The sequence below is a fragment of the Chaetura pelagica genome, unplaced genomic scaffold (assembly GCF_000747805.2).
Source record: "Chaetura pelagica isolate M959 unplaced genomic scaffold, ChaPel_1.0 scaffold69, whole genome shotgun sequence".
In the NCBI taxonomy this organism is placed as follows: Eukaryota; Metazoa; Chordata; class Aves; order Apodiformes; family Apodidae; genus Chaetura; species Chaetura pelagica.
In genome coordinates, this window is record NW_009970724.1 from 12,629,417 (window position 1) to 12,656,599 (window position 27,183).

Consider the following 27,183-nt stretch of genomic DNA (forward strand, 5'->3'; position numbering starts at 1 on the left):
ACTTCTAATTGATACCTGAGGTCTTTAGCATGCATCATATTGCATTGCACATCAAAGCTGTAGCTAGCATGAAAATACAAAGATTCCTTAAAGCTAAAAATTTGAACCCAGACTCTATAGATCTTAGTTTTACACAACATTGCCTTTTGTGCAGTAGTTACTATTTTCCAGCTGTTGAGGTCCACGCACTGATTTGCACAAGTTAAATGCAGACTAGCATTAGTGGCTTTAGCAAAATCAGTACAGGCTTGCTCTCGTTTCCTCTGTCAACACCAGGATTTTTTCAGAAACTGCCAAGGGTTCCAGTGATTTGGGCCCCACTATGGTTTGGCTTATTGAAGCATTTAGAAAAAATTTGACCCTTAGGAAGGACAGAGTGATAGTAGAGCAGAGAATGAGACAGGGTGAGATTTCTGCTTCCTTTCCTTCCTTCTGCTACCCCACAATTGGTACTGGAACTTTCTCCAAGTCTGGGGAAAGCAAGCCATTCTTCAGAGGGGAAGACTGATTTAGTGGGGCTTGTCAGTAATTTCCCTTAAATAATGAACTATTTATAATTAAGAAAGTTGCAGAAAGAAAAAAAATCCAGATGAATATCTCTTACAGCTAAGCTGTGCTGCAGAGCGGACTGCATGCTCAAAGGAAGCTTTGAAGTGTTCTTCCAGTTGTATTGCCTTCTGTCTTACCTTTCTCTCTAAAAACCCTGCAGAAAATTCACTTGAAATGCTGATCCATCGGAACCTGTAGGTTGGCATCTGCATGAATGTGTTATATGAAGTGTTTGGTCAGTTTCCTGGCTGTTGAATATACTTTAATATTTTTAATCTTTCATTTTTCTAGCTTTTTTGCTCTTGCCAGATTTCAGCAGTTTCACAATAGCATACAGAGGCAAAAATAAAAAGAAAAAAAAAAAAGAAATCACCACCAATATTTTTCTGTTACCAATCAAGGGAAGGCAGAGAAGGAAATGAAATGAAAACAAAACAAAAAATTGGTATGCTTTCATAAAGCTCGGCTAGCTTCCCGGGGCTTGCATTTTACATTTCAGCAAGGATACCCTTAACACACTTAATCTACTCCTTTACACTACAGCAACTGAACTGCATAGAGTGGATCTGTAGACCTGTTTCTTCATGGGGGTTTGAGGGGTGTTGTGGGTTTTTTTGTTAACAGAAGATTTTACCTGTTGAAATAAAAAGTCAGGTTGATTTTGCCATAACATGAAAAATCTCACAAGTAATCATTGTGGTCTGTCTAGTGTTGCTGTTCCTTGCTTCTCTCTATCTCTCCTTCCCACCCTTCCCGCCCCATGTTTTGTGTCAGTATTTTTAACAACTTATATGCAGATACAGAAATAATTATTAGTGGTAAATTCCTTTCCAGTAAAATTTTAACATTTTCAGTTTGATGTCTAGCTTAGAGCCCAGACTTTGAAATCTCAAACTCCTTCATGAGCTACAATTTCTGTTCTTTTCAAAACACCACTGGAAGCTGCCTGACCCCCCTTTCATAGTCTGTTCCTGTTCACTCTCTACAAGGGACGTTTCTGCACATCCTGTGCCTTGCTGTCCCCGTCACCATCTGAGAGCCCATCTGCCTGCCTTATGCCTCCTAGTGTGGAGAAGATCCCAGAGGCTGTCTGAGGACAATGCGGTTGCCAGGCTCCCCTGGGCAGCAGGGACTGTGTCCAAACTGTGCCCACAGGGGTCAGGAGGCAGAAGGAGCTCTTGCTGGTACTAACAGATAAGAGCAGCCACAAAGAAATCCAAAGGCAATGGGCAAGCACTGAGAGATGGGGAGGGCAGAGGGAAGGAGCCGGCTTGCTTTCTAGACACCACATTTTCTGTGGAATGGAGCACAAAAAAATGGAATTTGGGAGTTGCTGATTCCTTCTTTGGCAAAGGGAAAGAAAGCATAGTCGATTGTGGAAATAGCAAAAGGTGCTCTTTCAAGAGCTAAGAAATTAGGAATTTTTTTTTCACACTATATGGAAAAGAGAAACATAGATGTGTTTTGAAGCCTGGTAGCAGAAGTGAAAACAAGAGCCGTCTGTTGAGGCAGTACAGGGAAGAGTAGAAAATAGTGACAGAAAAGTCTTCAATCAAATACATATGTCATATTAGTTGTACTAGGATCTTCCTTGAACCACCATTACAACATTCCTGTTCTTATATTCCATTGCTCCCCCAGCTCAATTAATTTTCTAATTTTTTTTTCCCTTCCTTTTCCATTGCTCCTTACCCTCTTTCTTTGTTAGTGAGGTTGTGATTAACAATCCATTTTCTTCTTACCTGTCAGAATTTCCATCCTTTGGCCAGTCCTACCTTTTTATGTATGTGGTATAAAGTGCATAAAATGTAGTTAAATTTAAGTGATGGATCTAATGACTCACAAGACAGTTTCAGTGTCATTTGAGAAAAATGTCATGATCATCATTTCTTGACAGTCTCTAGAGAGCATCCATCCAATCTCAACTGGCTTGAGCTACCACCAGGAAAAAGACAAGCAATTCCTTTTTTTTTTTTTTGCCATCATTTTGAAATGACAGCCAAACTAAACAAATAAACAAGACAAAGTCAGTCCCATCCATCTATATATCTAATACTGAAAGTCAGTAAGTCACCTGTGTTTCTCCTAGGAGAAGCTTGTTTTTGGCCACATATCTTTAGGCATTTCCAACATTAACTTAACTAGTTAGGATTTGTAAAAATAAAAGGTGTATAAAAGAAAAAATTTGTTAGAAGTGTGTGGAAGATAAGCACAATATTTTAACCCTTAGGGAAAATGCTTTTGCTTCTATGTAAAAACACCTCTGCAGTGCCACCATATAAATGTTACTGTGCACAGGCGTCTCCAGCCCACCCATGGGGGAGTAAAACCTTCCTGCCTGCTTTTAGTGCCCAACATGAATGTGAGGTGAATAAAAGTTTCAAAATTCACTCACTTTGTACAATTTTTAACTTACCAGTTGAAAGAAGGAAAATAAATGTATTGTCTCCTTCAACTGGACTAAAGGAGTAAGGTGTCACTAAGCTGATTTACACTGGCTGAGGATCAGCTTGTGGTTCTCAGAATGACATGTCCACCTAATTAATAAAGGAGAGCTAAGTTTATACTGCCTAAATTGAACCTGTGCCCAAAGACATCTTTTTCTCTGACACTTAATGTTTGCAGACCGCAATTGTTTGTGTGAGGCTTTGTGGAAGGAGGACTGGGTTTGCTGGGTGTTTTGTATTTGGTTTGGTGGGTTTGTTTTTTTAAAAATTTCTGAGTGCACATAGCCTTTTTGTTGTACTTTGACATTGTGTTTTGCTTTAGTCTGAACACATAAGAGCAAGCAACCTGATCTGCATAAATCGTTTGTGTTGCCTTTCCCTACTGAAATTAGTAGTCTTCAAATCAAACTGATATGTTTATACTGCATATAACATCCTAACTGTGACAGTCAAAAAATGAGTACATTCAAATCTGATTATATTAATTGCTATTCAGGGCATAGCTTAGATTAACTATTGTGTTTGTGTAGGATGTTCATTAAGAGGTTTCCTGATTGCTGTTTAGAAGATTGATTACTTGTTACATTTACCTTGTGGTTTCTGTGGGGACAATGTCTTTTAGGCTTCAACATTTGCAAACATGATGAGGCCAGGCAGGTCCACCAACAAGTGAGGGTACCTCCACCTGCCACATCAAGAAGCCAAGACATATGTCTGCATTAAAACCAAGCTAGAAAATAGAGGATGCATAAAACAAATATTTTAAAGTGCCTGAGTCTAGAGATAATAATGTCGCTTTAGGCATGGAGGTACCTCTAATAAGCATCCAAAAGAAATCTGTGATGATACACATCTCTTTGTGGATGGGATCAGCTTCCATGACTTACACCAGGGCCAAGACAGGAACTGCTGATTCATGGCTACCTGCTCCTCCCTGGCATCACAGGAGTCTCTGTGGCAGAAGGTAAGTGGTTCCCCATTCCAGGGGAAAGCATCTTCAACGTCCTGGCCTCACATTGTATTTGTCCAACTCAAAAACTGGTTATTCAGAGACACCTCAGGTACTGAAATTTTGTTTGCAAAAACCTCCCTTAAAGGACTATATTTCAAGGAAAACTCAGTTGTCGTAACTATGGTCACATTACACTCAATCCAAAACCTTGGCCAGTTTGTCCTTAACCAAGCTGCCCAGGGAAGTGGTGGAGTCACCATCCCTGGAGGGATTTAAAAGCCACAAAGATGTGGTGCTGAGGGACTTGGTTTAGTGGTGGACTTGGCAGTGATGGGTTAATGGTTCGACTTGATGACCTTAAAGGTCTTTTCTTACCTAAATGATTCTATCATTCTGTAATTACAGTAAGGGAAATTAAAAAGCATACAGAAAAATGCCAATTGGCAGATTGGTGTGGATGAGGAAAATGATTTACAAAAAAAACCCACCTCAGTCCTTGCTGCATCTCTTACACAATTTGCAAAAATCGTAAGTTTTCAGTCCTTGAATCTTGTAATTTGACAACAGGGTGACCGAGGCTTTGCAGGCAAACAATGTATTGCTTGATGTTTCTTCTAGAAGTTGTCTGGTTTGAGGCAGAAATGGGCATGACAGGCTTCCTGTGGCACAGTGCTCCAGTTAGTGTCTGTCTCACTGGCACTGATGGGCATTTTGTGTTGTAGTTATTCCCTGATTTCCCCATGTGAGCATATCCACTGTGTTAGGACCAAGTACGAGTGAAACACTGTGCATTTTGTTGCCAGTTATAATGGTTGCCCTTCTGAGGGTGTTAGTTCCTGGAATAAAGAAACTGGCACCATTATTAAAATACTGACTGTGGGTGTGATTGGTCAGAAACAGTTATGAGTAGAGATTGACACAAGTACTTTTGCTATAATATGTTATAGGAAAAGGAAATTAATCATAGCCAAATACCTGAGAAAAGCAGGAAGAGGGCTAAAAGGGAGATTGGGTGGAAAAGGTACTTTTTAGCCAGAACCTTGCCTGGAAAGATGGTTGGCCCAGTGAATAAATAAACTGCCATGAGGTGATTCACTCATAATGCCTGGTAAGATGGACCTCCTGCATACTCATAGGAAATAAGTAGGGCTACATTAACAGCAGACCTTCTCCAGTGCTAGTTTTCCAGAGGAACCCACAGGACTCCCAGTATAACCATTTAGGAAAAATACTTAGCTGTGGCTTTGTGGCTTTTATATTCAGAGGAATGACCTAAATTAATTGAGGATTAAGAAGAAGAAAAACAGTATTAAAAAGATCATATGTCTTTTTTAAACTTCAGTTTGGTTTTGTCTTTTTTTGTGATGAACCCAGCTCTTTCTCACTCTTCCTTTCCTGTGTCTTACCAGTATCACCTCTCTATTTCAGTTTTATTTGGTGTTGCCAACAGTTTTCACTAATTTCTTTCAAAATTTAGTTGTACCTTTTTTTTTTTACACCCCTGTGACTGTCTTTTCAGACACACCCCAAAGCCTACCTGTAGACATGCAGGAGTAAGGGCTGCATTGCCTTAGAGCTGGATCCCTGTAAGCAGGCCTTCTCACGAGGCTCCAGTCACCGATCCCATTTATAAGGCGTCACACACAGTTCATGCCATCAGCTTACAGATACAGTTGCAGTGACTTCAGGAAAGCTACTTTGGGGAGTTAAGGCTCTCAGCTGTGAATAAAGAATTCACATTTTATTCTCTGGCCAGAAGGTTTGCAACACCATGTGTCAGTAAATGATTCCTGTGAAAAAATGCCTGTTTGCTGCTTCTTTGTCCCTGACACTTTCCATTTCTGAAGCAACTAACCATTCTGTTGCATGTTAACAAGTAAAAATCCCAGTAATGGTACCAGCATCAGTTGTGATCAGTTAGGGAACCAAAATGTAATTTAGTTTACACATATCTGAGAGCATAAATATCTTGAGCTTCTGAAGCCTTAATGCATTTTTCAGATAAAACTGATTTTAATTAAAGACACCATGGGGAAACCTAATACATGTTTGAGGATTTAATTTCATAGTTTTTTGGTCTGTTTCAGCTTTAATGAAGTCACAAAAGTTATTCCCACTTTATCCTGATTTACGCACATTTCCCATAACATTTAATGAAAGATGAGAGTCTAAGCAATATAGTTCAGATTTTAACTAGATTTTCACAGCACTAAAGAGTAAATGTATATTTTTCCAAAGATTTTTTTCAGCCACTATTGATTCCATATAGGAGGCTAAAGATTATCTCCCCTCAAGCTCTGGAGTAATTTAGGGGTGTAGCACAGAATCTTCAGCATTATGTCATGTAAGAATGGAAAAAAAACATGAGTTCCCTCTAAAACTGAAAAAGCAGCTGTACTGAAAGAAGGGAATTGTATTGTCCTTAAAAAAGAACTTGGTTTGTCTTGGATCACTGTAAAAATTAAGTAAGCCTTCCCAGTCCTTCTTAATCATCTGCTCTACTAAATGTTTGATCCCCCAGATAAATCCTTCATGCAGCCTTCTCTCCATTGGCTTGACTTACACTACTGCTGCCCTTTAAAGAAGTATTTTTAAAATATACAGTGTGGAACCACTAGAAAGACTGGAGTCTGGGGTGCTGCTTTTATGGATGAATGGTACCTTTCTTACAAGATGACTCTCACATTTAATTATTATTCTTGGTATTTCACCACTTCAGAAAAGTTTAGTTTCCGAAGTCTAGCATCTGTATGCACCATGACTTCCCATTCTGCAAGGGCCATGCCAGCAGCGAGCTGCAGCCTGCTCCCAAAGCAACAGCTCTGTTTGCAGAGCATTCAGTCTATCTGTAATTTAATTTAACTCACTTGGTGAATTATTTTAAATGTCATACTTCATAAGTGGTGTTTTTTTAAAAAAATGCACATATAATAATGAACAATTAATTCTACATGAAGTGAAGTCCAGTAATAAAATAATGCCAAACAATAAAACCCAGTGGGAGAAAAATCCTCATCTCAGATGACAGCAGGGGTATAATGCTTATCACAATACTGCCATGCTTTTAACCTTTACAATTATTCAACATTAAGAGATTGATTTTACTCACAGGATCCCCCATTGAACACAGTGTGTCCCTTTGTTATTTTTTCTGCTGTTTCTTGTGGGAGAATTTCATCTTAGAGACTCTTGCTGCTGTAATTCAGTACATAATTCAGAGTCTTGCTTCAATTTAAATCCATGCAAAGATGCCCACAGTCTTTAGTGGGAGTTAAGAGGGACATGTAAAGGGCCTGTCCATCCCACACACCAGAGTAACAGCACTAAATACATAAAAGGCCAAACCTTCTTGTTATTCTTTGCACCTCTTCCTGAGGTTTTCCTACTTCTCATTTATTCAGGAGTGTAGGATGTGGCTGCTCTGCATCCCCTTCTCCCAAGACACATCAACACGTAAACACCTGAGCTTTGCTAAGACTAATAATGCATGACAACATGTCATCATGATGGTGACAAAAGAGCAGCTGGCCATCAACAAAATAATAAAACTGACAATCAGATGTATCAAAATACTGTCAAGATGGGGAATCACTCATGACAGAGGTTGTCTTCATCCCTGTTTGTGCAATGCCCCTCAGCAAGCTGTTGGCTCAGACCACTCAGGGACAGGCTAGTGCAATAACAAAGCAGAAAGCTTTTCTTCTTTCTCTCCTTAGCTTAGACCATTATATTAGCTTTGTTCACGTAACTGAACTATAAACATTTTACACATACCCATTGTATGTAACACAGTTGTGTCTCTTGGACCACGAGGCAAGCTGAAGATGAGTTGGTGGTCCCCTCAGCTGTGAACAGGAAAGAATAGCAGGATGAGAAATACTGAGTTTAGAATCTTTGACATATGAGGGGGTTTTTATGGCAAATGCAGGCTCTCCAGTACAAAATCAGAATTTGAGCACCATTACCACAAAACTTATCCTAAACTCTTCTGCAGGGTGATCAGCTTTGTTATTGTATAAAAGCTATTCAGAACGCCCATAAATCTACCTTATCAGTCTGTTTATCTCTTGCAGTTACAGCAGCCCATGCCTGACTTTGGCCTGCTAGCCTAGACCCAGCTAATAAAGCCATGCATTTGAAGCTGGTATTGAAAAAAAAGAAAATCTCATTTAAGATGATGACTGAAAAACATCAAGCATCTTAAATTAAGGTGCCCTGAAGGACGTACAGCCTGTGGTGTAATTTAATTAAGATATCAAAGTGATAGCAATTATATCACTTGTGACAGCTCTTCTATTATAAAGCATTTCTTTAATTAACAAAAAGTGATACCTGGTAAGGCAAGCACTGTTATGAAATACACTTGCTTTACACTCAGAGAAACACAGTTACTGTTCAGACTTACTTGAGTCATGTATTTGTTTTACTGCCTTTTTATCTGCCTCCATGTAGGGCTGTGGCTGCTGCTCTCTGGTCCCAGTCTCCCCACAGCCTTAGGGCACCACAGGGACCTCATTGTCAGCCCTGCCCTATCTCCAAGCTCCAGGAGCAGAACAGTGACTTTCAGTTTCTCTCATTCAAAAGCTAGTGCAAGTCACTTTCCTCTGCTGTCATGGGAGGAGAGCAGCTGATGGCAAGGCAGGCCAGCTTCAGAGAAGAGTGATATATGCCAAACTGAAAGCTGCTGGGAAGTGACAGGATGATCTGGGACCTTAGAAGTACTGGGATATCTCCCAGAGCTTTTATTCAATTGCTGTTCAGGTTGTATTCAATAAGAACATATGTTGGTTTCAGCGAATTCTTGACTAGGAAATAAATTAATTAAATCTCAGGATAGGATTTGCCTCATTGAAAGGAACTACAGAGAATTTAAACAAACAATAAAGTCCTAATAAAATGTTTTCTGTCGCATAAGGCTATTTTATAACAAAATAGATATTTAAATCTCTCTTCATGTATTCAACATAGTTTAAAATGTTTTTCTTACGTGCTTGCAGAAAAAAAGAATCAGAACTTGCAATTTTTGAGCATCATTTTAAAAAAATATTGGCATCAACCAAGTTACCAGTCATCTACATATATACAGACAATTACTCTAGTTTTGGAAGGTACAGGACTATGCAAGAAAATGCTAAGTCAGTGTCACAATCTGGTATTCGGGTACGTGGCAATTTTAATAAATAAAGGTGATCCCAAATGGTGAAATTAAGACACAAATGAGGTCAGATGTCACACACACAACAAACTTTTATTGCAATAACACAACAAAAGTCCCTAGAGCGGATAGGACAGGTAGGAAAACAAACAGGAAAGAGAGGAGAAAGCAGAGAGATAGAGGACAGAAAGCAAGAGCATAGTTACCACCCACGGTCCAGCGATGTCGTCGGTGGGGAAGTACTTCCAGGTGGAGAAGTGCTTCCATGCACCCACAGAGTCCCAGATTTTTATACAGTCCTTGCCCACTGCACCCCCACTTCTCTCCCTGCATAGGGAAAAACCCTTCGGATCTTCTCCGTAGGGGCAGGTGTGACGCCAGGGGCTATGTAGTCTTTGGCTAATTGATGAGATCAGCCATTACAAAGGAGGAGGTTGAGTCAACTGCCACCACAGGATTAGTTCCTTGCCGTGGAGTTTCGGTCCTAGGAAGTAGCTTGAGACTGGCACTCCTTGTCTTGTCCTGCAAAGTCGATGGTTTCCATAACAAGGCCTGGTTATCACTGGATATTCTGCTCCCAGAGCCAGCTGTAGAACTCCTTTGTCTCCAGTCTCAGCGTGTCCCTGTCCTGGTTTGAGCCAGGAAAATTGGCTTCATCCTGGCTCAAACCAGGACAGTCCCACACTAAACTCCCCAGTTCTCAGGTACTCCTTGCAGGAGGGGGTTGGGTGGGTTGCTGAGACATCTCTTTAGTTCATCAGCAGATGTCATTCAACTCTCAGATGCCACAAGACAGACAACAAATATCCTGAGTGCCAAAGTCCAAGCTTCTCTCTTGGATTGTTCAAGACAAGCACTATACATCCTGAATGCCACAGACAGAGTTAAAGCTTTTTGCAAAGTTTTACATACATATATTGTTGTAATTCTAAGTTTCCAACTCTTACATCTACAAAATAACATTTACAAAACTAAGTCTAGAAAACCAGTCTAAGAAATCTTGGAGCTTTGGAAAGGAAATTTTCTGATCATAATGTCAGATGGAGGAATTGATTTTATAACTTAAAGCTATTCAGTACTATGTTCCAAAATATAAACAGATAAATGTGGAAATATAGATAGTGAGAGTCACCAACACTTGCAAGGAAGCAAGAAATAAACAACAGGTTTATTTTTTTTTAAATAGTTTCTATGACAGACACAAGTATCTCTCAGGTTGCTTGTTGAATAAATTACACTAATAAATCCTTTAAAATAACCTTAGTATGCCACTATGACTTATTAAAATGCAAGACACCTTAACAAGCATACTTTCTTATTATATATTTTAATTGTTGGTCAACATTTTGAATTTGCAAGTGCCCCAGGAAATATTATTTAACTGTCATGTTCAAATGCTATATAACAATTCACAAAAATAATCTCAAATCCATTTAAAATTATTTAGAGTTCTATGTTGACTTAAGTTACCCACTAGAATTTAGAGCTATTTTCCTCTGATTTCACTGCAGCACTTGCAATGAATGCACATCAAAAATTAGAAGAAAAGAAAATTAAGGAATCTTAGAGGATAAATCCTTTGAAGTTGCTTTCTCTTTTTTGTTTTTATTTTTGCATTAATATATCACAGATGGCCATGTTGAGCAGGGTGATTTTGTATACTGCCTAAAAACATTGTTATAAGCAAAGCTATGTCACTTCTTGTCCTTAAAACACTATTAGGGCCTGAAAATCCTCAGATGTTACATGCAAAGTGTTCCTATGTAAAAAATGCAAACGATGCATACCTGTAAAGAGAAAGTCATCTAGCTTTGTAGCACAGTGCATACCTAAATTCTGTGTCAGAGGAAAGAATACCTTACCTTCTCTGAGGTCTTTCATTTTTGACCGTTACAAATAGTAACTTATAGACAGCTATTTTTCATTCACAAGTACACCTCATATAAGCTCCTTTAGTGCAAACTGGGGCCTAAAATTTGCTTTAAAGATAAATGCTGAATGGTACTAGATATACGGAGACATATCTGTTATTGTGGCAAGGCAACTTTGTGCCTTTCTGGCTTAAGTTCTGCCTTATCCAGCCATGGCAGCATCTTACATCAGAGGCACATCCAAGTGTTAGGAACCTGATGTTCCCATCATGCCCCTTATGGGAGTGGGAGGGGGAGCTGGGCTGCCCTGGTCCACTCCTGCCCCTCAGCATCCCTGGCCTCTGGACTCTGCTGCCAGGATACTGGCAGCTGGTGCAAGCTTTTGACCTTTCCTATACCACTGCAAGAAGCAGAGGCGGTTGGAAAGTAGTCATACAGCCAATTGGCAGGTCATTAAACAGCATTTTTTCTCAAAAACAGTTGAACAGCTAGACAGGCTGGGATAAGGAAATGTAATTTTTCAGATTTCAAATGGCAGCAGTTAATTGCATTATTTTATCCAAGGTGTTTATCATGTCTTCTGTAAGACAAGCCTGTGATGGTTAGAACTGATTTGGAACATAATATGCTGTAATTTATTGCTTCCCAGGGTGGTACAGTGGAAAGGAAGATACATAGGGCTTCTCTTATCAACTTACTCTGTAACAGATTGAATGTATTAGGATAAAAGGAATCCCTGTCCTTTAACTTTACCTTCAGGCATCCCAGCAGGCAGTTGTAGAAAGTCTACTTTTTTTCTGCTATTAAAAAATTACATCAGTCTCTCCTTGTGAGAAACTTCCCCACCTAATGCTTAGCAAAAGTCAAATATTATTTAGGGCATATTCATTCTACAATGTTCACAAGTAACAATTGTCTCCTCCTAGCATACTCACTCAGCCTTAATCTTGTCAGAGGGTTAACAGCACAGATAAAGACTTGGCAGCAAAACATTCCTGTAGGCATAGAGCATCAAAATGCTAAGCACTGCTGCACAGCCCAGGCTGCGCTGGTCTTACTAACAGGGTTGCCTGAGTTAGCCCAATTAACCTGCTGCTGATGCCTCCTTGTTACAGTGGAGGTATGCAGAGGCTCAAAGTGGAAAGTCTTATTGCAGCACCCTTACCACACATTCCAAATCTGAATTACTTTACAACCAACTCAGTAAGTAACTTTGGCTCAGTTGAAGGGAGTGGCTTGCATGTTGCACATCTGATGCTTTAACTGAAAGTAAAGTATTACATATGTAATCATAAGCCTTTTTGCACATGGAGATGCTCTTGTTTTATTTCAGGTATAAGATTCTCATTCAGACTTGGGAGGTATTCCATGTCATTTGGGACAGTAACAGAGGCCATAAAGTATTTTTGGGAACTAGTTTCATCCCCAGTTTCCATTGCTCTTAGTCTCCCACCAGGACTGCAGGGATGATGCAGGTACAATATTCCTGCCATCTGCATGGGACAGAAGAGCAGCTGCTTTTCTTCCCCCTGCCCTGCCAACAAGCAAGTTGGGATTCTCCGTATTTCAATATGCTGTGATGAAATAAGTTTTGGAAATGTTGGGTTGCTAGGAGTCAGTGCATCCACATACCATACCTGAACAGCAAATTTGCAGGTAACAGTATGAATTATTTTAGGAAACACTTGTATATTTTTCAGAGCTGTGCAGATTTTTTTTTATTGATATATATATAATAAAGAAAATGGCATTGCAATGTCCAGCACAGAACTGAACACAATACCAGTTTATCACAAAGTTTGCAACCTTCCCTCAAAAGATACTGTGTTTTTTTAATTTAATTACTTATACTGGTGGAGTATCCTAATGTGGGTTTGATGAGTGTCTTTGTTCCCTTTCAGAGTACTATGTGCTATAATCTGAATGTGCAGAGACATCCCATGATCCCTTGTGAATGTTAATAAGGCATCCCTTTGCTGTCTAATAAAATTCAACATTTAAATTTGTTTCTATAACAATTCCATATTATGTAGTTACACACTGTGATTCATAAAAAATATTTACTTTATCCTCCTGACAAACAGAAAAGAAGGAAAAACAATGTAGCCTGCCTTTTAGGAGAAATGAGGTGAAATTGGTTTTCACTTACAATTGTCATTTTTGTTTATGTTCCTTTTCATTCTTCTTTCAAGTGCACATGCACACAAGGGTCCTCTGAGCCTGGGAATTCTGTAACAAATGAGTGAAGATTCTGTGGCAATAGTAAGAAAGATATTTTTAATACATTAAAAGCAGTGTTTCTGCATAACATCAGCAATTCTAATTGTGGTGTTTGACATTCAGTGTTAATCCATTGGCTCTAAATCTTATTAAAAAATGGCAGTAGACATATTGGCAATAGAGCAGCAGGTCAGAAATTGTCAAAAACAATACTGACATTAAGAATCAGAAATAAAATTACAGTTATTGTAGAAATACAATTTTGCATTAAATCCACAGGCACAGAATCAATAACACTCTGGAGTGGGATGAACAGTGCCTACAGATGCAGACAGTCCCAAAGCACAGCTGAGACATCCCCAACAAGAAAAGAATTTATTTCTCTCTTTAGTTCTTTTTATTTATTGTCTTGCTCTGATGTTTCTTTTCTCTATGGTATTAGCCATAGAATTAATACAAAGACAAAAAATAACTTCTCTTTGAAAATAAACCCTGTGGAGCAAAGGAAAAGGGTCTATTCCTGCCTTTTCCACCACATGTCTGAGCATTAATTACTTCACCTCTCTCTGTCTGATCACCCCCAGCTGTACCTTTGTGGGCAGCTGAACATACCTGATCAGTAATTTGGAGATTTAGAGCTAAAAAGTAATATACAAAACATTACATAAACATGCATTGACAAAGTTTTCTTAGAGCTTTAATTGAGATTGTTTTGCTCTCTTTATTCACAGCAAATACACTACATTACTACATCCTATTACACAGATAGTCTGTTGAAACTGGCATGATAATAATGCAAAATAAGGGACTGTCATAACTGGGAAAGACAACCTGCCTTGCCTTAGCAAAGCTGTCTAATTTCAATGATAACAAATTAAACTATTATTCAGATTTGTGGAATTAACTGTTTATTGAATTGCACTCAGTGTTTCTCTCATTCTGATGATTAGTAAAACATCAATTTATTATTTTGGTAATGCTCTCATGAATATACACATTACTTGGAGTAGCCTGTACAGATACTTGATACCACCATCTCTTCTAAGAAAATTACTTTCTTTTGGAAGAAAAAAAGCAAAATTCTAGATACTTTTTGGTTTTTGTAACTGTCTTGCATTGCATTTGACAAAAGTTATTTAACTTTTGCTACTTCAGAATGCTCTCTAGCAGTCTTGTCTCCCACAGGTGAAGCAGAAATACCCCAGGAAAAATTGTTAAAGTTGACAGTGGTTTGTCACAGGCAACCATTAATGAACACCATGGAGGATTTGGTATCCTTCTGCTCATTGTCTTGCCATAATTAACGCTCAGTATCCCACAGATAGAGCAGAATGTCTGTCTGTTATATCTGCACACGTAGACAAGCAGATAGCAGTTTTTAAGTTGGTAGAAATTAAAAGCAGGAAAAAAATACTAAGATTGATTTCCTGAGGCTAAATTCTTAAACACTGACTCTGTCTTTACAAAGCCAGTTAAGTTTGGCTTTTGGTTTTGTTATTTCTCTTTTCAGCTCCCTAGTACAGGAGTTGTGTGGTTTCCGTGCATGAGAATAGTTTTGTATAAACTTTGTTTCAATCAGAATAGTTTAATACAGTGCATTTTGTTATCTCCATCTTCATCATGACAGTTTGGCAGTATTCAGAGTAAATGCAGTCACAATGAGGTAACATAACATACCTTCTATTAAACTCAGCTGTGCTTCACAGGGGTAGCATGTTCTACAGTTCCACTAACAGGAAGAGATAACATTTGCCGACAAAGCTAAGAAAAAAAATCTGAATTGTGCTCACATTTGTGCATATATATGGAGGAAAAAAGTAAGTATTGCCTGTAGAAAAAACAAAACCAAACAACAACAACAGAAAAACAACAACAACAAAAACCACAACAGAATTCTTCATAGCTGAATTTATATTGTAGAGATTGCAAAAGACACACATTCAGTGCAGACCCCAGTAGCATTGTGCTATTTTTACCTCTGTAGAAAAGGAAATAATCTGAATTTGTTGTTGTCCTAAATCCTGCTGCCCTTTGTAAGAATAAAGTCATAATTATGCTTTGGGGTGACATATGCAGTGAAAGTAATTTTTCCCTGGAGAGAAGCTGCCAGCTCAGGTGTGGTCAGCTCCCCAGCAGGGAGAGGGCTGAGCAAGCAGTGCACTGCTAGATTGCACACTAATGATAGCTTGAGGCAGGGCTGAGCCCATAGTGGAGGTGCAACTCTAAAGGAAAGAGATTTTCTAGTGTATGCACTGGAAGTTGCTGAACTGGAAAGAAAAGAGTCATAATAGGATTTTTAACCTTTTTAACCATTTTTTTCAATGTTCCCCTCAAACCCAGAAGAGTAAAGTTTGTGCTATTTTAAAGAGTAATCTTATTCTAACTTAGTATAAAATTAGAATTAGTGACTGGAAACCCTTCATCTGTTGTGCTGTGTGATGAGGAAAAGGTTGGGCCACAGCTGGGGAGCACCCCTCTACACATCTGCCTACATGCAGCCTTACACCCACCCTTACAAATGTGGCCCATTTGACACTGTTTGGTACTGCTCTGTAACCAGACCTTGAGCTTTGCTGAATCTGGAAACTGCCAAATTATTAAGTCCTAATTATAAACCATATTACCTCTCATGTTCAGTCAGCCAAGCCTAACATGTAACTTGAACTGTTGTATTATATGATGTATGAATGCTGTATGTATGATGTATTATTCCATTTATATGGAATATAAATTTATAAATTCCCCACATTGGGCAGTTTTAAGTCTCAGCTTGACAGGGTGCTGAGCCATCTCATATAAACTATAGTAGTACCTAGAAAAGTTGGACCAGATAATCCTTGAGGTCCCTTCCAACCTGGCATTCTATGAATCTATGTTGAAGTTGTTTTTACATACTCTTAGTGGGACACAGACTTTCACTACCTAATTTGATCCTGCTCAGAAGCCAATCATTTGGATGCTAAGCAGATATTTTAAAAAGGTTTTTCAGGGTTTTTTTTCATGTTATTTGCTCTATAATAACTGCCTGTACTAGTGTGGGCTTCTCTTGTTACTCTATATCTAGATACTGTAGGAGGAGACAAAAAAGCTTTTATTTTTTTAGGAATAATTTATTTTCCACTATACATTTTTTTATTGTTCTTACATAAAATACTGTTGAAGTCAAATCAGTTTTCAGTTCTACTCTAAACTGTTGGACACTGAAGACAGAAGAGCTGTGTGCAATTAAACAGCTACAGCAGTTTGCTGTGGTGGACAGTCCAGTAATTCTTGAAGCTCTGTTAATGAGCTCTATAGTAGTTTAGAAACTTTCCAGGTTGAAAAATATCATAGCAAAAAGAAAGAGAAATAAGTAGGAGGTTTTGTGCATCCTTCTCAATAAGTAAATAATACATGCACCATTATCATTGAACTCTTTAAGTTGCAAATTTGTGATGGAAAATCCAAATGTATTAAAGAGATAAGATTTTTTTTTTTTAGACTGTGGTGTAAGCCCATCCTGTTCTACTGAAAAGTCTTACTGAAATAAGATATAACTAACCAGTAAGAGCTTGGTGAAAAACAGTTTTCACTGTAACACCCTTTAAAATATAAATACAAAACCCATCATAATTCTCTCCTTCAACTGACAGATCTAGATCCCTCTAGTTTTCATTTAAATGCTTACAAAACTGTATGTTCTTTTTTTAATTACTTAAATATTTTTAATTGTTTCTACACGGATTATTTCTAACCTCATGTGGGAAGTTAGCATGTATATGACTGTGACTGTATTTTAGGGCTGTGATGAGCAGTCTACATAAAGAGCTGTCCAAGTAACTGAAATGAGCACAGGGTAGGGTTGCACTGAACGCTATTGTAGCTCATCAGCTAAACACGACATCAGCACTGTCTTCTACACGCTTCATTTGATTTACACAGAAATCAAATTGAAATTCTTGCTCTGTGTCTGAAGATACCAATTGCCAGAACTCACTACATCAAAGCATTGCATGAGCCTCCACAGATGTTACTCAAGAGCTGTCTTCCAGGAGGAAAAGCAACCCTTTACCACAGGTGTGGGGGCCACAGGGCCAGAAGATGGAGCTTGGCAAACAGTGAGAAGGTTCAAAGCAACCTTTGCAGAAGCCACAGCTATTGCATCCCACCTGCCTCCACTGTTGCAAGACACATTTCTTCAGTTTGCCTGTGGGAATAAAAACAGGACTAGTTACATTTATTTTTTCAATTCTGTTATCTACTAGAAGCAAACCTCCTGTCCCATGCACACAACTCACCCACTGAGAGGAAGCACCAGCCACGTGCAGTTCCTAGTGATCACCCTGCCCTGCACGGGAGGGTTTGCTGCTGGTGGATGAGCCTACCCAGAGATGTTCCAGTTTCCTCACACCATGAGTCTTCCTGAAATTTTTCCTAACACAGAATTTCCATGCTCCCATGATATAATTCCATACTCAGCTAATACAAACCTGCTCCAACTGTTGCCTAGGGTAAGCTGCAGAGCTTTGCATTTCTGCTACTTCCAGCTCCTTGTTAATTGCATCCCCCCCAGCAAGTGCCAGGGAGCAGCAGAAGCAGAATCAGCTGACACAGGGGTACATACAGGAGCAGAGGGCAACCCTGCAGCAGGGTCACTAAGGGAGCCCCATCAAGAGCAGCATAGACAGGGCTACAACATAAACCTGCAGCCCACTCAGAAAAGACCAAAGACAGGTCCCAGCCCAAGCTGAAATAGGGCCCAGGGCTGGAGACTCAGGTGGGGCTGGTCAGGGTTAACACGTGCTGCCCAGGTGGGACTGGTCAGGGTTGTGAGGGCCTACAGCGGCCCTCCCTGCTCTCACAACACATTTCTCAGACTCTTTGATGGCCACAGATTTCCTTTGTGGACCAAAACTCTGAATGCAGTAATTTTTAACTCCCCCTCAAAAAAAAGAACAACAGATATTTTTGTTTGTGATCCCAGCACCCTGGCTCCCCCTTTCATCATTGAGGTGATGTGATTTCTCAGTTTTTTGGTGCTTGAGGTCCCTCTGTGGTCACTGTGATAACTGAGACTGTGTGTCCATGATAAGGGACCAGCTTCCCTTTGCACTTGCCTTCCCTTGCCCAGGAGTGATACCTTTCAGCTGCAGTGTTTGACATCTTTTTTCTACCTCCCACAACGGCTGCCATTGTAAACTCATGGATAGTCCAAAATAATCACAAAGTGAGCAAGATGAGATCTGTATTAGACCACAAATGTAAGGTGGAGACACCCAAGTAGCTACTCCCTGTTAGGGAGACCCCCTGTATCTCCTACATGACTTCCTTGCCAGATCTCCTGTGGGGTGGCAGGACAGCTGGAAAAGTGACTCAGGCAAAAAGGCACGGACAAGAGCAGAGCACAATGATGGAGATAATACCCTCTGCAGCCTTGTCCAAGGAGTGCTCCCATGCATGGGCTGGTCTGGCCAGGACAATTGCCAATGTGCTAATAGAAAGAGATGCTGCATCTCCTGCAATTTCAGATTCTCAAACCCAAATACATGTCCAGTGTAAAAAAAAAACAGGTTTTCTTGGAACACTTGCCATGTTGTTCAGCCAGAGCTCAGCAGTACCAGAGTTCTGAACCTATGACATTGCAAAAGCTATAAATAGGAAAGTGATTATATTGCCAGATACCTGCTGGTACAAGAGGAAAACACCAGTATTTGGCTTCTGGAATAATAAAACCACACTTGGGTCAGTGCCAGTAGATCTGCCTCAAGGTACCATTAATGCCAGAATGATGAAGTAGTAAGAATAAGATCAGCAAGGTTGCCAAGTCAAAGAGCCTCAGAAGCACAAATTTACCGACTACCAATAAGTAGGCTTTTCCCCAAAAAAGTGGGTAGAGATATTTCAGACGAAACACAACTCCATTTGCCTCTTAAAGTAAATTGAAAAGCATTTCCAAAAAGTAATTAAAGTAACTAAAAAGACAAAATGTTCTGCTAGGAATTAAGTGCCTTTGCTAAATGCACCAATGCATTCAGTGCTGCAGAAATTAAAATGCTTTCCTATGATACATTTTCTGTTCATAGTACTGGAGAAAGGTATGAACAAATAATCTGAGACCTACCCTGAGTGTCATTCATGCCTTCACATGATCTACCTAAAGGTTTTGGAGAACAATTATAACAATTTGTTTGGAGAACAATTGGATTACAGAATTCATCATGCAAAAGCATTTATCTCGAATTCTTCATCTATATCTAAATTTAGGATAGGGTCCCATACCTCATGGATGTGTTGTCATGAAGATTAATTAGCTACATCTCTGTCACACAAGGCAAAGAACAAGATCTTTAAAGGCTTAAATATCTTTTTAAAATCTGAATTTTAAGGGCCTGTTCGCATTGAGTTGGATGCAAAATCAGGGCCATAATCTGAAATATACTTTTGAGCTTAAAAGTGCACAAAGTTGTTAAGCATTATTAGGGTTTTTTTGGCCAGTCAGATCCTCTCTGGTTTAATCTTTTTAATTCTGCCCAGAAATTACTGACTTTAACATGCTTTAATTTTCTTTTTTCTGTTTTTGGAGAATGTACATTTTTCAGCCTGCAGATCAGAGTTCAAAGTGCTTGTCTGGCCATCCAGATGCCTCTCACTTGGGACCTCTGTGAAAGGGCATCAAATCTTCCACAGAGATTTTAGCACTCTTTCTCAACTTAAATCACTTTAACTTAAAATGCTGTCTCTGCAGCAGTGAAAGACTGTTGATGGTTAAAAACTCATCTACAGCCATCTCTGTTTTCATCACAACAATAATTCTGCAGACGATGACTGAGATGCTCTCAAATCAAATAATGAATGTAGTGAGTTTGATAACATCAATTATCAAGCGAGAGATTCTGTGCCTTGCCAATCCTCTACCACACTGACTATTTGCCCTTAGCAGGACAATTCCTGATAAGTAGTATCTCCCAATTAAGGGTTTCATAATCTGGCTCTGTCATGGTAAACAAGTAATTCCTTGTTAGAAACCACATGCAGAATGTAAGCATTAGGGCAATTTCTGCTGTTAGCTATTACTGTCTAATTAGTTGTCTACAATGTACAGCACAGTACCAAGCTAACTACTTGTAATGATCTCTTGGAAAGGAAAACAGAAATACTCTATTATTTCCAAAAGTGTGACTTGAATGCAGTAATTTACTGCACAGCCTCACTCAAATGTGAGTCAGGCTTTATTTATTTTTTGGCTTGTGCTTCTGAGCTAACTACCTTGAGGCAGCAGTATAAAAATGTGTTGTTGTGACTCACTTCTTGAGAATTTATTTTGCTCCTTCGTAAAATCTTGGCCTGATTGACCTCAGCAGCCTTCATCGTTTGAAAATGCAAGTTATAATCCTCTGTAGGGATTTAGCCAGGTGCCTATTACAGCACGTAATCTGTGATACAGCTTCCAATATTCACGCTGCAGAAAGGTTAAGCCCCCCTGTCTTTGTTCCTCACTAAAAAAGTCCATGAGGCGTTAGTGTGGACAGGAAGCAGCCTGAAAGAAGCAACATCTTCAATCAAGCCCTAAGCCTGTGTGGCTGCCTCTGAGGAGGCATCCTGCTGAGAGACAGAGGCTTCGCTTGAGCAGCAGTGCTGGGACTTTATAACTTTCAAATGGCAGCTCCAGCACTGATGCCAGCTCCCCTGCTGATGGTCAAAGGTCATACTACGGCTAGACCTCTGTTTGTAACCAGAATCCTCACTCTGGGGTCATTGTCACCTGTCACTGTGCGGTTCCTGAAGGTGCACTTGGTATGACAAGCTGCTGCCCAGCGGGAGCAAGGCCAGCCCCTGCGCTCCGTCCCGGGCAGGGACACTTGCAGAGCACCTCAGACACCACTGTAAAAGTTCAGGCTTCCTGGCACGGACAGACATCACTGTGCACTAAAACAAACAAAATCTAGCTAATTGAGGAGAAACCCCACTGGGACCACTCAGCCCTGGTTAGCTCAAGTAACTCTGTGTTTTCCAGCTGGGCCTGAGTGTGCTCAAACCCTGTGATACAGCCACCTTCCCTCACCATGCCTGTTTAAACAGGTACCTCTTCCCAAAGCCAAAACTTTTAGACTATGTCAGTAGTTTTGGTAATATTTTGAAATCTATGAGCAGCATAAAACAAAATAAATAGCAACTTTATTTGCCTGCCTGCAAGGAGCTATTTAATATCAATCTTCAATTACTGTACAGGAAAAGAGTGGGTTTCTCTTAGATGGTTGTGGTGTTGGGAAAGCCTTCAGCTACCTTTTACACTAATTGGCAGTAAAGTGTTTAGAAGTAATTATTAGTGTTTAATTATTTAGAAATCTCATAATGGCTTAAATATCATTTTGAAAAGATGTAAGTATTTTCCACATCCAGCTGAAGAGCTGCTGCTTTGAAGGCTTAAATGAAGATCTATTTATGGCTGCCTGCTGATACAAAATTACTTACAGCTGCTAATGCTTCAGTCCTTTCGAAGTCCCCAACACAGAACGGGCCTAATTTTCACAAACTGGTGAAAGATTCTCTTTGTTGTAATAATTTTATTTAGATAGAGGTCTTAAAGAGGATTATCACAGAGATCAAGACATAAAAATACGTAACTAATCCCACTTAAATTAATTGTTTTCATACTAATGTGTATTAAAGGATGTTCATGTGGGGCAAGACCCCTTTACACTATTTTGGTAATGTAAGTAAGATGTAATATCCAAATTACATTTAAGATTCATTAGAAGCAGTTTAAGCCAAGTTGCTGATAGCGAATATGGGAATCTGACTCCAAGTCTCTGAAGCAATAATCGTGTTAACCATTTCAAAATTACATCAGTGACTGCCATGTCAGTAGGCAGAGGGGAACTTACCTAAACTGATCATTTCTCTCCCTCTCCTGTATTGGAATCCAGGACATTTATTTTATTGTCTTATATTGGCTTAGATTTTTTTTCTCCTTATTTCCTTTCTAGAATATTGAACTCCACACAGGTTATTTTGATGTCATCAAAATATTCTCCTCTTAAAAGACAATTGCTATAAAGTTAAAATAATAATTTCGTTTATTAGGGGCTATATGCCTGAAGCTTTTTATTACAATTCTTATTTGCAGTGATCTCCTTACTCCAAGGTTTCAGTGGTGGGTTGTGCCCCTGATGTTACTGCTGGTAAGAGTTTCAGGTGCAGTACAGCACTGTGATTCTGACCCATTTCTTGCTATAATCTGCCATTAATTGGAGTAGCTTCATCTTTCCCAAAAACCTTTGTGCCCTCAGAGATGTGGACTACAAGCTAGGGCTGATTTTTACCACTGTAGGCACCTTAGTGCTATGAGCTCTCATGATCATAGTGTGTTGACACTAGCTTATGTTTTGTAAGAGCACTATCTCCCAATGTACTCTGATTATATTGGCACTCCAGCTTTTTGAGTTACCTGCCAAAATCATAAAACATGCTTCCTCCAGCATCCAGGGCCTAGTGGATCAAAGAGGCTTTAGTTTTTAACATGAGGAATTACAACAGACTCAGTGGTTGCTGTGGAGCAGGAAACGAAAGCCATCCTTCAGCAGTGCTTAATGCACCTGTCTGGCTACCCAGGAGCATTTATTTGCTGTGTTTTGATACCCATGACCTCCCAGTGAAGTTGTTTTTGCCAAAGGGATGACACAAACCTATACATTTTAGGCATACAGGTAGCTTCATGGTGACAGGCACAGAAGTGGCCAGATTTTTCTAGTAAACTTCAGAATCATGATTTGCATAACACTGAGCATTTTCTGCAAAACTGATCTTTACATATAGTCAAAAGGTCTGTGACCTTACAGGTTTCACTATATATATTTTTTCCCTAAGGAAAAGAAAAGGCCTAAGTAAGTTAGCAAATCCTGACGATTGTGTCTGATGTATTAAATGGAGCTTAAATAATAACAAAATTGTTCTTTTCTTTATTCTGCTTAAAATGTATTTTGATTTTTCACTGTTTTATTCAAAAGGAAGGCATAGAAATAGCAACCATAAGCTTGAAATCAGAGCTGTAACAGGCACTGATTATAGATGCATTTTACCAAGTATTTTCAGTTACAGTTGCACGCTTTGATGCTGTCAGTGTAACAAGCAGCGTGCTGCTTTTCAAAAAACTCTTTTTGTTGTCTTGTAGTTTTTTCCTAACTTCAAGTCCCAGTGAATCATTTTCAGTTTTAGCATTCAGCTGTACTAATGGGAAAGAGAGAGAAAGAAAATAATATTTCCCTGTCCAGGTAAGAGGAAGTTGCCCATGGGCAGGTCAAAATGACTGCAAAAGTCCTTCTGCTTGTGTTTTCTGGGAGTATGACAGGAGCAGGGCAGTGACCAAGGTGGAAACACGTTTGAAACCCATTTCCCACACTGGATGGCACTGAGTGGCTTCATTGCCCTGAGCCTTTCCGATGGAAAGAAGCCTAACTGTAATTATACATATATATATATATTTATATATATATATATGTAAAAGGCTGATTATCATACCAGAGCTTGTTCTGTTTCCAAGATAGGTGAGGGGAACTCTGATTAATGTCAATAGCAGCTACAGTGATGCCCCTATCGAGCCCTGCAAGGCACAGGCACGTGCATCTTTTCCTCCAGCAGTACCAACCATCAGTGTAAAGGGGCATGGTTGTTCTACAATCCGTATGTAAGGTGGCAGGAAGGATACAGGGCAGTGGTTGTGCCCTGTTCTGCTTGTGTTTTCTGGGAGTATGACAGGAGCAGGGCAGTGACCAAGGTGGAAACACGTTTGAAACCCATTTCCCACACTGGATGGCACTGAGTGGCTTCATTGCCCTGAGCCTTTCCGATGGAAAGAAGCCTAACTGTAATTATACATATATATATATATATTTATATATATATATATGTAAAAGGCTGATTATCATACCAGAGCTTGTTCTGTTTCCAAGATAGGTGAGGGGAACTCTGATTAATGTCAATAGCAGCTACAGTGATGCCCCTATCGAGCCCTGCAAGGCACAGGCACGTGCATCTTTTCCTCCAGCAGTACCAACCATCAGTGTAAAGGGGCATGGTTGTTCTACAATCCGTATGTAAGGTGGCAGGAAGGATACAGGGCAGTGGTTGTGCCCTGGAACAAACAGCATGAACAAGTAGCAAAATACTCCTGTACTGTTGAAAGCTGAAATGAGACAGGTGATTCAGTGCAGCCTATGGGGTCTGATATCTTGGCAACTGCTGCAAAATATCCTCAATCTGCAGACAAAATAGCCTTTGTGAAGAAGATTGTAGTGTGCAAGTTAATGCATCAAAAGGCCAGGAAGAGAATTAATTCACTTTCACCTAGCTACAGAGGACAAGCAGCAGCAAAAACTGCGTAGTATTGGCAAGATTTTTTTGTTGCTGTTTTTAACTCAAGCCCCGGTTCAGACCTCTGGCCATCTTGGCAGTGTTACAGCAGGAGCAGCTGACATCTCCCACCTAATCAAGTGCTGGATTATCTTGTCCTGATAAATTTGAGCCGGTGCTTCATGAAAAGTCTCTCCTGAAGTACTTTGCTACCCTGTAATAAGATGGCAGATGTCTGAATCAAACCCCAGAGCTGGCAGAGCAGTGTTTTTCTAATGTTTTTTTGATAGCAAGTGTGAATGTTTTAAGGCAAACTGGTGCTATGCTGGGAGCACAGTTAAGCATAATAAATTTCTTGCCCAGGTGAAAGAAACCTTGAAGGTGTACTGGGTACTGGTTCATATATTCATGTACATATGGGTACTGGTTCAAGTACATATGGGCTGCACTGTTGTCCTCAGAACACTTGCCCTAAAAATTACTACTTCAGTTTATGGAGCTTTGGAGGAACATGCTTGTTTTAAAAATAAATTCCCTTTGTCTGCTTAATCTTTCTAGGAATTACTGAGCTATTAGCGATTTGCATACTGTTCTGAGTCTTTTGTGACTTGATCACTGGTCTGAGTCATTCAGAGTAAACAAATTTGTTTCTTTCTCTGAAACATATGAAGAAAAATGTTTATGTTACAGAAGCAAGGGTGAAGTATATGCATGTGTTTATACATTAACAGGTGCAAGGGTCAGGATAAATCTCCTCAAGACAAAGGTATTCCTTGCAAGCGCTTGTTTTTTCTTTAATCTTTTCTTTTCTCTTGCAGAAAAAGCAGCAGTTCTCATGTGCCAAACAAAAACATCTTTCTTTGTCAAAGTCATCTATGCCATGCCTCTTGTAACACTGCTTTGCTTTTTTTCCAGGGGAATCCCTACATGTGCAATAATGAATGTGATGCAAGTACCCAAGAACTGGCTCATCCTCCAGAACTGATGTTTGATCTTGAAGGAAGGCATCCCTCCACATTTTGGCAGTCTACAACTTGGAAGGATTACCCAAAGCCTCTTCATGTTAATATTACACTCTCCTGGAACAAAACTATTGAGCTGACAGATAACATAGTTATCACTTTTGAATCTGGCCGTCCAGACCAAATGATCCTGGAGAAATCACTCGACTATGGACGAACATGGCAGCCCTACCAATACTATGCCACAGACTGCTTAGATGCTTTCCACATGGATCCAAAATCAGTGAGGGATTTATCGCAGCACACAGTCCTAGAAATCATTTGCACAGAGGAATACTCTACTGGGTACATGACAAATAGTAAAATAATCCACTTTGAAATCAAAGATAGATTTGCTTTTTTTGCTGGACCTCGGCTTCATAACATGGCTTCTCTCTATGGCCAGCTTGACACAACCAAGAAGCTAAGAGATTTCTTTACCATCACAGACCTGAGGATAAGACTACTTAGGCCAGCAACTGGAGAAATATATGTAGATGAGCAACATCTGGCACGCTACTTTTATGCAATTTCAGACATAAGGGTATATGGAAGGTAAGCTAATATATACCTTTAGAAACAGGCATATGTGTTTGGTTTTACATGTTACTCAAAACTGCTTATTTTCCCAAACATGATGAGATTTGTCTGCTGGGACATATTTACTGGAAACCAGTCTCAGCTGAAGTCTGTTTGTGGTCATGCTATCAGTTTCTGACTCAGCAGCACAAAGTCCTGGGTGTTTGCAGTCACTGGGCTGGGATCACAGAATCACAGAATTACCAAGGCTGGAAAAGACCTTTAAGATCAAGTCCAGCCTATGACCAACACCGCTATATCGGCTAGACATCAGCTAGGATCTTGAGCTTTAGGTCTCATGAGCAGGAGAGAAATAACAGTTGCTTACATTAGCTCAGGAATTCACCCTGACATTAGGACACTTTCTGCTTTTATATGATTGTAGCCTAATCTGATGGCAGTTAACTAGAAAGAGAGATTCTCTTTTATTATTTTACTTTTTCAGGCCTGTAATGTAAGCTGTGATTGATGCAGCAGCCCTTGTGTGGACCCTTCCCACTAGGTCCAGCTATGACCTGCCAATGAACAAGGAAGGCAGAAGAAATTAAATTCCATTCCTTGTACTTCAGTTAGCTCTGAAATGCAGTGAAGCTGAAGTAAAATGGAAAAAAAAAAATTTAAAAATTGGTGTTTTAGAGAGACTGATTTAAACATAACTAAAATTATTACTTAGCTGGGTTCAAGATAAATAGTCCCCCTTGGGCAAGCAATGGCTGGTATCAGGTGCTGTCATCTCAGAAATAATAACTGTGCAATGACATTTCTATTGGGAAATTTTCTTCCCAACTCAACCTAGCAATTCACTTTACATGTATCTTGGATGTCCATTTGTTCAGAATTAAATGGGACCTTCTGTATTAGCAATTCACTCACCTCTCTAATGTACTTTTTCCTTCTCTGTTTCTTCTATAGAGAGTTCAAATATTTTAATTTATCTTTTTTTTAAAGAAGCTAAATATCAAACAGGAAAGGTAACACATCTTAGAAGGCCAGGCCACTTTTTTGCAGACACAGAACTGAGTGGAAAAATATAGGAACAGTGATCATATAAAACACTGCTGACTATATTTTTATTCCTGCT

The 27,183-nt window shown here is 39.5% G+C and overlaps 1 protein-coding gene across 1 annotated transcript in view; it reads left to right on the plus strand.

Annotated features, from left to right (window-relative positions):
- NTNG1 (netrin G1) overlaps window positions 1–27,183 on the plus strand; it is a 150,158-nt gene that overhangs the window by 35,054 nt on the left and 87,921 nt on the right. The window contains exon 2 of the mRNA XM_010006670.1: window positions 25,438–26,078. Within this exon, the coding sequence (XP_010004972.1) occupies window positions 25,438–26,078 (641 nt within the window). The remainder of the gene's footprint in view (window positions 1–25,437; window positions 26,079–27,183) is intronic.